This window comes from Peromyscus californicus, unplaced genomic scaffold (genome assembly GCF_007827085.1).
Source record: "Peromyscus californicus insignis strain IS unplaced genomic scaffold, ASM782708v3 Scaffold_6__1_contigs__length_162567912, whole genome shotgun sequence".
Taxonomy (NCBI): Eukaryota; Metazoa; Chordata; class Mammalia; order Rodentia; family Cricetidae; genus Peromyscus; species Peromyscus californicus.
The window spans coordinates 67,256,727-67,268,698 of NW_026294584.1; the positions used below are offsets into that span (position 1 = coordinate 67,256,727).

Genomic DNA, 11,972 nt, shown 5'->3' on the forward strand with positions numbered 1-11,972 from the left:
AGGTCAGTAGGTAGGGAGATAGATAGGTAGATAGATAGATAGGTAGATAGATAGATAGATAGATAGATAGATAGATAGATAGATAGATGATGACAGACAGATAATGACACTGACTCCCAGTTTCATTTAGCTGAACACCTACTAAAAGATGGGTATGGGTATTCTGCTGTTTGTATTTATGGAGCTTACAATTACAAGATGTTAAAGACATGAAATGATTTAGAAATAGCACACATGTGTACACTTAAATAGATAGCTACATCTGTGAGACAATCTTTAAAAGAATGTTTTAGGGTACTGTGTGCCGCACAGTAAGGTAGTGCGGAGTTTCAATAGCCTGAACATGGAGTATTGTGGTTTTGTGACCAAGCCCGGGGTGAAGAAGCAGAGGCTATAGTGGAAAGGTCATGCTTGGAGGCTTCTGGAAACATTGGCAACCTTAAACAAAAATAAATAAAATAGCTTGGAGGACACACACAGGCATCAGCCGCTAACCAATAGTGATCTCCTGGCAATGGGGAAAGAATGAGGGGAGCCAGGCAACAGCACCAGAATCAGCCAGGTTGCCATGTAGAGGGGAGGCACCCAGCAGCCTTGGGAAGAACTGGGGCTGGATATGTGTGAGCCATGCAGTGAGAATTCAGAAAGGGGAGAATGTCTGGGCATCTGCAGTGTCTCCCTCCAAAACTGAGTTGATTGTCAATTAAATCCTACTTTCAAAGAAACCACTCAAGATCAGAGAAAAGTCATGGGGTAAGGAGGGTCCAAAGCTCACAAGGAGGTGGGCATAGCAGAGTATCCCAACAGCCAGAGGGTAGTTCTTGTTCCTCTCAGCTATCAGTTATCAGTGGAAGCAAGAAAGATCTTACTCTGAAAGCAGAAAAAAGCTGAAGTACAAGATGCAACCCAGCAAAACTCTTTGCAAAGTTTTCACTCTTCCAGAACAAAGCTCAAGAGTTGATAGGGAGACACACACACACACACACACACACACACACACACACACACACATTTCTGGCAGACAACAAGGTAACATCCACAGTATCTGACTTCCTAATGATTATGAGACATACAGAGAAGCAGAGAAATGCAGGTCATCATGTGGGGAAAGTCAACCCAAATACAGCAATTACATGGATGATAGAAGTTATTAATTAATTACGCATATCCAGCTGGGCCCGACAGCACTTGCCTGTAATCCTAGTATCTGGGAGACTGGGGTACTTATTGGGAGTTCGAGGACAGCCTAGACTGTATAGTGAGAGTTTATTTCAAAATACCAAAATAATAGTAATAATAACAACAATGTATTAAAACCTAGAATAAAGATTGGACATTGATGGGTAGCTATGTATTAAAGAGATCCACACTAAAATTCTAAAGATGAAAGATAAAAGTTAACACTGTCTAAGGTATGAAATTACTGGATAAAACTGACCAGGATCACATACTGGAACAGAAAAGATGGAGTAACTAAAGGCACAGCAATAGGAACTGGTCAAAATGTGTGTGTGTGTGTGTGTGTGTGTGTGTGTGTGTGTGTGTGTGTGTGAGAGAGAGAGAGAGAGAGAGAGAGAGAGAGAGAGAGAGAGAGCACAAAATAGATGAGCAGTGAACTGAGACAGAGCTCACATCGCTTAATCATTTAGCATTTATTTCCCTATGAGAAATGATTGCTCACATCAACACTGTGACTTAGCAATCAATGCCCTTACAGAGTTAGTCACAGCCCAAGCTGGACACAACTTGGGGTCTAGGAGAAGCTGAGTTGGGTTTTGAAAGTCGAGGTATATCTTAGAATGAAAACGTACCCACAGTAAACAGTATGTGCTGCTGATATTTGGGTGCATCTCAGCCAAAGGATGCTAGATAAAAAAAAACACACACAAAAAAAAACCATGAAAAGCAGAGGCAAGAAGTTATTTTGGAACTGGGCTTATATACAGGTCTAGAAATGCAAACAACTGTGTGTCAGAAAACAAATCTATGGCGGAAGGGAGCCTGGAGGGGCAGAAGGGAGGATGGTCAGGGCACTCACAAAGGTTCAGGGGTGATTTACCTATGTTCTTTATAGCGTTGTGGACATATTGGTATGTTTCAAACATTTGAAGCTTTTTAGTATATTTTAATAATATTTCAGAAAAGCTACTAAAATAAAATAATCATGTACATAAATAAATCAAGAAACTTGACTTTGGAACAAAGGAGAGACCCAGCAGCAGCAGCTAGGAGCCACTGCTTTGAATGACGTTTGTTTGTTGCGGTGGGAGGGGGTTGTTTGTCTGTGAGCTGAGGATGGTTACCGGGAACTACAGAAGGGAGGGGTTAATTGATGGAATGACAGGAGGAGAATGGCAGCATGTTAAGAGCCCAAGGCCAAATGATGCAGCTCGGACTATGAGGAAGAGAACCGGACATAAAGAGAGGTATCCTGGGCACACCCTCCCTGGACTTCATTTTGCAAACGCTGCAGCGGAAAGTTCTTGTTCTCAAGCACCATCAGTATAAAGTAAGTTAATCAGATTCCCACAGAGCCCCCTGATCTAAAGAGGTGCCCCTTAGGCATACTGTCTCCCAGATGCAGCCACTCCCGCTAAGTCCAGGTTTTAACCGATGTGAATCTCTGATTCACTGCAAAAATAAGATTACTTTATTGAACAGAAGCGAATGCCTTCCTCCTTATCAGAAGGGCCGAGTTGGATGCTTTGCTCTTTTATCAAAGGTCCTCATGTGGACCCTTAAGCAGCCCTGACAGCCCGATGTTTATGGCCCTGGTGTAGGTTTTGGAGAGTGTAGCCGTCTAGCAGCGAGGGATGTTGGTGTTCAAAATTATCATTTGATCATTCTCTCTCTCTCTCTCTCTCTCTCTCTCTCTCTCTCTCTCTCTCTCTCTCTCTCTCTCTCTCTCTGTGTCTGTCTGTCTGCCTGTCAGTCTGTCTCTAAATGATAATTTAGCATGTTTAAACAACACACAAAGTGGCACTTGAACTAAATCATTTATTTTAGCTTTAAAATAACGCATAAACTCCACTTTAGCAACGTACCGTTTTTACTTAGATTCAAACTTCCAAGGGGGCACTAACTCAAGCGTACTGTGTAAAATGCCCATCTTGTAAGAATAATTTCAATATCGTTCATACGTATTCAACAGGTTTAACGCGATGGGCACACTGATAAAATGGGTCTTTTAATCTGGTTCATTTCAATCCGAAAGTATGTACTCATTCAGACGTTAACAAAGCATACTCAGACTTCACAAGACTAGCGGACAGGGGCGCGGGGGTCTGAGGTGGGTCTGCTCCTCGAACCACTGCCTCTTTCCAAAGTAGCCCTGGAACCGCTGCAGCCTCCTGGACCTCGGGCTTCCAGCGGCGGCCTCTGGGGAGTTTCTGGCTGCGACCGGGTCTGGCTCTCAGAGTTGGGGCGAGTGCAGGGGGGAGGGTCTACCTTTTGGGGAGACTGGGGCAGTAAGTCCAAGGAAGCCGCTGGGGACCCTGCAGCACGGGACTCAGGGATCCGCTACTACTTGCTCCGGGAGCGGGAAAAACCTCACCTCGCTCGACTGCCTGCCCCCCGCAGCGCGCACATTTGTCGCGCGGACCCCAGAGATGCTCCCCAAGTACAGGATTCCGGTCCCTACAGACCCGCGCCCAGAGGGCTGGCCATTGCCGCGACAGGCGACGGAGAGATGCGCCCATCTCTGGCGGGACTCGACGGGGAGAAGGAGAACGGGCGCCAAGGGATCCTGGCTCTTGGCTGCTCCCTTTTCCCCGCCGAGAGTTGGTGTGTGGGTGGCTACAGACGCCAGCCACTTGAGCGGCTGTGGCTCCAGCCTCCTCCCCCGCTGGTGGGGGCGGGAAGTGGCGGTGGGAGTCACCCGGGCGTGACTGCCCCGAGGCCCCTCCTGCCGCGGCGAGGGCGCTCCATAAAAGCCTGCTGGCGACGGCTCTCCGCATCGCATCCCACCGGTGGCTCTCATCCCTCCCGGAGGCGCCCACAGCAGAGCACTCGCCGCGCAGAGACGCCAGCCCGCCCGCCACGGTGAGTGCCAGGACCCACCGGGACAGGAGCACGGGTTCTCAGACGCCCGTGAACTTGCCCCGCAGCCGGTCCTCTGAGCCTGCTGCCAGCTTCGCACCCAGCCCTTCTTGGAGACTAAATTCCACTTACCAACTCTGGTCCGACTGTCCACTTGCCCTTCCCTGGGACTCCACTGGCTGGGTGTCCCCTTCCGTCCCCTTCCGTCCCCTTTTTCTTTTGAGGGTATGGAGAAGAACGTGGGGGCTCCTATCCCAGGGAAGGGACTTTTTTGGGGGGCGGGTGCAACCAGGAACCCAGATGGCGTCCGCTCAGAGGGAGGTTTCCCGAGTATTGCCCCTGGTGTCAGGAGCTCTGGCTCCCTGTAACCTCCAGGATTTGAACTGAGCCTGTGAGCCCCCTTTCCAAGCCCTGTTCCCACACCCTGGGGATCTGACTGTCACAGCGCCTGTAGCCAAAGAGATCAAAAGTGACCCAGAAGAAAGTTATCTCCTCCAAGGGTGATTTAGGAAGGAGAGGAGAAAAGTGGTCATTCTTTAAATTAGAGGGCAGAACTTAAAGTTCTGTTCTACAAGCACCTGAACTAGAGGACCTCCAACCTCTGCCTCTCACCAGGCGACTTGGAGGGAAGTTTCATAGAATATGGGGGCAGAGCGGAGGGGCCGGGTCAGGCAGGGCATGTGGTCCAGGAAAGCAGTGGCACGTGCCAAATCAAGGCTTCTTTCTGGGGTCTGGGATGGAAACAGACGAAAGTGGTCATGGGAATTGGGACACAGGCGAGCATCCTTGGCAACCTGAAATCTGAGTCTTTTGTACCCGCAGATGCTAGGTAGCAAGCGAATGGGGCTGTGTGGACTGACCCTCGCTCTGTCCCTGCTCGTCTGTTTGGGCGTGCTGGCTGAGGGATACCCCTCCAAGCCCGACAATCCCGGCGAGGATGCACCAGCTGAGGACATGGCCAGATACTACTCGGCTCTACGACACTACATCAATCTGATCACCAGGCAGAGGTGGGTGCATCCGCGCGCTGGTACCTGGAGCTCCAGGCCAGAACAACTGAGCATCTGGGGACCTTGAACAACAGGGATGATTTCTTTTTTTCCTAGTTCTGTCCCAGGGTAGGGCAAGATCAGTCATAAATTCAGCTTTAGATAAATGCGTGAGCCGGGAACACACTACACAAACTGGATACTTTCTCTTTGTCACTATAGTTCCTCTCCAAGTCCTGAGCCCAAGATTCAGTGCCTCTGGGCTGTGTGTCTGTCTCCCACCCACCTCTCTCGGCTTTTATTTTTTTTTATTTATTTATTTATTTTTTTTGGCTTTACATCAGTTGGGGACCTGTCCAGCACCCTCCTTGGAAGAGAGCCTGCCGCAGGTGTTCAGCTGGCTGGCTGGGAAATGGTGTAGGGAGAAGAAGGAGCCTCACCCAGAGTAAACAACTATCACCCAAAACACCAAGGACACAGCCCAGCTGTCAAAAAGGTGGTTGAGACCTTCCATCCTGCCCTGGGCAAACTGAGTGGCAGCCTTTGGGGAAAAAAACAAACTGAACCTCAGGTTCCGTCTCAGCCCCACAGCGAGAATTCCTAGGTGGTCTTAAAAAGCCGACTTTCCGTATTTTATAGCAATTGAGTTCTGAAAAGAAAGTGTTTGGATTTTTGCCTTATTAAGAAGCAAAACAAAGCAAAAGTCTTTACATTAGTAACTCTAGTGGATACATCTCTGACTGCCTGGGACCTGAGAGATGGTGAACTTTATTTTTAATGCCCGGAAAGTCAAAGAGAAGGAAGGGCCTTGCTTTTTCTCTCAGCATTAAAGTCAAGCAAAACAAGTCAAATCCAAGCTACTTTAAAAACAATATGGGACTTAGCTTGCAAAAATCGGTGGATCTTAGTTCTAAATCATTTAACAACACATTTTAATTACTGAGAACCTTGAAGAACTATACAGGCAAGCCCTTCGGAAGCATTAATGTTCTTTACTTAGCATGTTTCAATTATGTGTGGTAAATTATCAGAGGGAGGTTAAACTGTTCACGACCCAGGGGACTGTTAGATGGGAAACAAAGGGGGTCATGCTTCTGAAACAACTGCCTACTCTTAATTTCATCTGAAAGGTATACAACATTCTGAAAGCCTTCTGGGGAAAACAATCCCAATGTATACAGAATCACTTAACTAATACTGACTCATAATCTTTTGAAATCTGATAATTTTGACTAGCGAAAAGCAATTGCTTTTGAGCTTCATAGACTTCCTAGAAAGTCAATTTCAATTTTTTTATTCCATACAGCTCAAAGAAAAAAATTACACAATTGGTAGGATGCCATGTTTAAAAAACATATTTAGTTACAACATTATTGAACTGCATTTCTTGGTAAAGATTGCTGCTCTCTAGCTTTGCCGCACTGCATAGTACGATCCCGCTTCATGTTTTCCCAGCCATCTCATTCAGTCTTCCTCAAAACTCTGAAGTAAATTTAACTATCTCCACTTGGCAGATCAACAACCTAAGGGCATTTCAAGAAAGCTTTCTTATAGTTACAGAATGGGAACCCTCTACTGAGTTTCCTTGCATGGGGCCACACCATCACATTCAATGTAATTTCTGCTATGTTTTAGGGAAAAATAGGGAAAGGGGGTTTGCACGTCATGGGAAGAGAATCAGGTTGGATGGGAACGAGCTGGTCACTAAGGCCGTTTCTTCTATCATCTTGGTAATAAAGCTACTCCCTAGAAACTATTAGAAGCTCCATTGTGCCCTCACGGACTTCCCACCAAAGATTCACAGGCAGAAGTTCACGCCTTTGAAATTGACCATGGCATTTGTGACTGTTTTATCTGTAATCATTCTCTTCCTTCCTCCTGCCAGTCCTGTTCGTAGCTGTTTGCTGTGCGTGCTGCTGATTCATGGTTTTTGCAGGCCAGGTTTCTTATTCTAGTCTGTGGATCTATCACATCTTGTTAATATGGTTCCCTAGAATAGTGGTTTTCAGCTGGAGGGGGGCGTGGAGGGGGCGTGGAGGGGGACGTGGATTTTATACTCCCTAGGACATTGGGCAACATTGGGAGAGACTGTTTGGCACAACCAGAAGTGAGTGCTACTGGTATCTAGTGTGGAGCCCACAGGGATGCTGTTAAACATCCCAGGATGCCCAGCCCAGCTCCCCATCCCCTACATCACCCCCTCCCCTGTAAAGAATCATCTCTCCCCAAGTGTTAGTTAGCACTGCAGAAGTTGAGAAGTGCACCCCTAGATTGGTGTTTCTCCACCCTGGCTTTGCGTGACAATCACATGGAGAAACATTAAAACAGAATGACTTGGCCTCCACTTTCACCCACTAAATCAAGCCCTCTAAGATGGGATCTGGGCTTTCTGGTATCCTTAAAAGCACACCAGGTGAGTTCAATGTGAAGCCAAGTTTGAGAATCTTTGCCTTAGAAACTCTTCAGAAGCTTGCTTATTACAGAGAGGACTGATAATCCAGAATTAGTTAGAGAAAAAAGAGCCCCGAGCCTGGCCACCCTGCAAGTCTATGACCAGGCAGAAGCTGTCACAACACTGGTAGATTTTTGACTGGAAAAGGGTCGGGGGAGGGGGCGGGGATGAAGCCCTTTTACTCACTGGAGCATGGCAGGGTGAATGAATTCAGCTTCGCTGCTCAAAGTGTGAGAATTAGCAAGATCGACTGAAGGGTAGAATGGCCAAGTGCAAGCCACTGCTTCTGGTGAATGGTAACAAATGATGGGAGAGAGAGCAGGGGTGAGGAAGAGAGAGCAGGGGTGAGGAAGAGAGAGCAGGGATGAGGAAGAGAGAGCAGGGGTGAGGAAGAGAGAGCAGGGGTGAGGAAGAGAGAGTTGTTTCACTTTTACTTCCCTTGCAAAGGAGTGATAAGAAGTCTCACCAAAGCATTTGAATTTAGTTGTGCTGGGTCAGCACTTAGAAAAACATCTGTCAGCTTTGTCCAGCTGTACTACCTATTTGTTAATCCATCCAGGCCAGGCAAAGTGTTCATTTGGACATGGAGTGGCTGCTGGTGCCCCATGCCTTTTCTGAGAAAGGGGAAAGTCATATAATTTGCTATCAACTTGTCAAACCCTTTAACAGTTTTCTGAAGCAGGTAATCTATTTTACCTTTACCGATAAATGTAACCCCATGTTCATACATTGTCCTTGCCATATCCTACTATAGGCAGAGGAGAAGTGCCCACAGAAATATTCCTGTGGGCCAGTAGGACTTCTTCACACTTCAGGGAAGGCATTTGTGCCTCCAACAGATAGGGAAAATAAGACCAGGGTATGTTGGGAGCTGTGAGGAAGGAGCAGTGGTGATGGGGGTGTGGTGATGGAGCTGTGAGGAAGGAGCAGTGGTGATGGGGGTGTGGTGATGGAGCTGTGAGGAAGGAGCAGTGGTGATGGGGGTGTGGTGATGGAGCTGTGAGGAAGGAGCAGTGATGATGGGGGTGTGATGATGGAGCTGTGAGGAAGGAGCAGTGGTGATGAGGGTGTGGTGATGGAGCTGTGAGGAAGGAGCAGTGGTGATGGGAGTGTGATGATGGAGCTGTGAGGAAGGAGCAGGAAGGATGGAGATGTAAGGACGGACGCACTTGGGCAGCAGCCACATGCATTAGTGCGATGCTTTGTCTTTCCAGCATAGCTTCACACTAGGTCTCCACAGACACAGATTTAACCATGGCTCATGACTCGATTTTAGTTTAACAAATGTACAAATAGATTCAAAGACACAGGTAGGCCTCAAGCATCATTATTCTGGGACTCTTTCTATGATGCTATATTTTCTTCTAGTTAAGATTTAAACTGTTGTGAATCATCAGAACTATAGCTAATCAATTGATTGTGAAAACATTTTAATATCATCTTTCAGTGTTTTTTAATTTCATGAAGTTGTAAAAAATTATCTCTCCTACATACAAGGAACATTATATACACTAAGCATGTTGTGTATTTATAGTTGTATTTATATGTTTAGGAATATACCCCCCACATACACATAATAACAATTAGAGAAAAAGAGTCCATGAATTTGAAATAGAACTGGAGAAGGGATACGGGGGAGGGTTCGTAGGGAGACAAAGAAAGGGGATAAATGCTGTAATTATGGTATAATCGCAAAAATAAAATATTTGTGAAGTACTTCAGAAAATTAAATATGTATAACTTTTAAATTGTATTTCTTTATTGTGTGGGATGAGAGAGGAAATTTGTGTGGGTGGATGCATGCAGACATCTGCATGTGAAAGTCAGAGGGTAATTTTCCAGAGTTGGCTCTCGATTTCCTCTTTGGGTTCTGGGGATTGAACCTAGGTGATGAGGCTGGCATGGCAAACACTTCTCCATCTGAGCAGCTTGTGTATGTACAAGCATATGTATGTGTGTGTATGTGTATAGTGTTATGACAAAGTTGCTGACGACATATGCTTCACACTCTGAGAATACTCATTAGCAGATGGACCGACGCTCTCTTCCTCTCTCCTCATGGTCTCTATGGCTACCCTCAGCTCACTTTATAAAACTTTGATTTTACTTTTTTGTTTCAGATATGGCAAGAGATCCAGCCCTGAGACACTGATTTCAGACCTCTTAATGAGAGAAAGCACAGAAAACGTCCCCAGAACAAGGTACGGCAAAGGCTTAGGATGAAGACGTTGCTACAGAGCTTGGGGTTCCAGGGGAGGTGAGCTGGGGAAGTTGGGAGTCCGTGTGAACATTAGGATGGAAGAATCCAGAAAAGAGGGATTAGGGCAGAGATGGGGATGGAAAACTATATAGAAAAGACCATGCTTTTCATGCCTTCACTGGCAAATCTCAACTCCCAGGGCATATTGCTTTCTAATGAATATTATTTAGTGTTCCTTCCTAAATATGACTTTTAGCTCGAAATGATACTCTATAGAATGTCTTGCCTTGTTAGAAGTAAGGGAGCATAGAGCAACCCCTCAGCTCCAAATTGAAATGACCAGTCATCTATTTGGGCTGAACAATCTAGTGTTTATACACTGGGTGGCATGCCCAAATGTCCTAGAGCCTATGTCCCTCATGTGTTTGATTCTGCCTTTCCTGGCTTTACCCCAAACTGGAGATAAGTCAGATGCTCCTGGCTACTTTTTGATGTATTTTGGTTCGATATAGTGATTTGTTCTCTTCAAAGCATCACTGTTGGGTAACGTATTATCCTTAGGTGCATATCTGTAGTCTGGAACCTTTCTTGGAGTACGGATAGGTCTTGAGACAGGTGTCTGCCCAAATCTAAGGGCTCACCATTGGGCTAAGCAGGTGGCTCCTGGACAAGAAAGGGGTACTGCTAAAAGAGGCAGAATCTGCCCCCACTTTCATAACCCCAAAACTGCTCTGTGGACCTTGCCTCCTGCATGATCTCAACACACATTCTTATGTATCCCTAGTAGCTAGCTAGCTCCCCTAATACCCAGAACTCTACACCATCAGAAGCCATGTTCCCCAGAAGAGGTCACCAGCGTGCTTGCTCAGTATGACTGGAGTCTCCCTCTGCATGGAAGTTCTCCATGGAGAACCCATGGTGACAGAAGGACCACCCACCCTCCCTCAATGCTCTTTCAGTTCTCTTATGAAACAACCAGCCAGATGGTTTCTCTGAGGCAAACAATCATTTCAACTGGAACAAAGTTCAGGGCTTCTGTCCCTGGAAGAATCACCCTAGACTTAACCAGTGAATTCGAGGAATGGTGGGAAATTCATAAGCATTGTTTTTGAGACTAAACAATAAGCACTTTTTCATGTCTCATTGACATGCATGGGATATTTGTCACAGCAGAAGTTTAGGGCAGGCTATGTATACTTACTATTCTTCTGGAAATAATGATCCAGACCTACTTAGAACTCCAATGCCTGTACAGTTAGTACAGGAAATAAAGTTAATTGCACCCTGACTGACAGACTCAATCATGTGCAATTAGAAGGAGACCGAAGTTGATAGCCTTGGAGTTGCCTGTGAATGCTGTTTTATTAAAGGGGGCCCTTTATAGTCTAATAAATAGCGTCTCACTCCATCAGAAAGGCTTGCTGGAAAACAACCATAGCCTATTCAGAGTTGAGTCACACTAACTTTCTTGTTAGAGTTTCACGTGAGTCCTGTAGTTTTGATCTTCAGAAACACGGTGGAGTCCCTCGGCCCCTTTGATAAGTACAGAGCCTTCTAAGTACTCTCTTAGAGACTCCAGTTCCCATGGGCAAAAGCTGATGAACTGGATCTTCCTTATGCTGCTGTTCTGTGTGGCTTCTTCTTTTCGGTGCCAACAGGAGGCTTCGTAATAGCTTCTGATCATCATCGTGCTGCTCAGGACGGAGTGTCTCACTCTTGTAGGACCCCAGGGAGCCGGGCAGTTGTTTCTTCACGATTTCCTTCTTGTGTTTTACAGGCTTGAAGACCCTTCCATGTGGTGATGGAACATGAAACTCCCTCTCCCGACTCTTCCTGTGTTCGACCCACATCTCATCTCATCCTGTGATACCCGTCCGCCTGTCCCACCAATGCATGCGGCCACCGGGCTGGATTCTGCACCATTTCCCTTATTGTCTGTATATATGTGTGTTTAAATAAAGTATCATGCATTCAAAAGTGCCTTCTCTCAGTGACTAATCTGTTATCACAATAGAAAGAATTCAGTTATAATCAGTCTCGGGCAACAAATTCAGTTTGTTTCACCAATATTAAAGCAACGGCCACGAAGAGCAAATGGCTCTGGTGTCCTTGGAAGAATTTGTCTCGGAACTTTGTCAATGTGTCTCATATCCCTCTGTCTAATACAGCAGTCACGAGTGGCTGACTGAACACCTGATGTGACTACTGTAAATAAGGAGTGGAGTTTTCCATCCCGTGTCATTTAAATTCATTTGAATAGGCATATGTTGCTGGTGGCTGCCACATCACATCC

The 11,972-nt window shown here is 46.1% G+C and overlaps 1 protein-coding gene across 1 annotated transcript; it reads left to right on the top strand.

The window, feature by feature from the left end:
* Positions 1-3,917: 3,917 nt before the first annotated feature.
* Positions 3,918-11,659, top strand: Npy (neuropeptide Y). Its single transcript, XM_052721485.1, has 4 exons — positions 3,918-4,041; positions 4,861-5,048; positions 9,600-9,680; positions 11,457-11,659. The coding sequence occupies exons 2-4, from the start codon at positions 4,861-4,863 to the stop codon at positions 11,479-11,481; spliced, it is 294 nt and encodes a 97-aa protein (XP_052577445.1). The 5' UTR covers positions 3,918-4,041; the 3' UTR covers positions 11,482-11,659.
* Positions 11,660-11,972: the final 313 nt, after the last annotated feature.

Coding starts and splice junctions, on each gene's coding strand:
- Npy (XM_052721485.1), top strand. CDS start 4,861: ATGCTAGGTAGCAAGCGAATGGGGCTGTGTGGACTGACCCTCGCTCTG. Junction 5,049..9,599: donor AATCTGATCACCAGGCAGAG/GTGGGTGCATCC, acceptor TTTTTGTTTCAG/ATATGGCAAGAGATCCAGCC. Junction 9,681..11,456: donor GAAAACGTCCCCAGAACAAG/GTACGGCAAAGG, acceptor TGTGTTTTACAG/GCTTGAAGACCCTTCCATGT.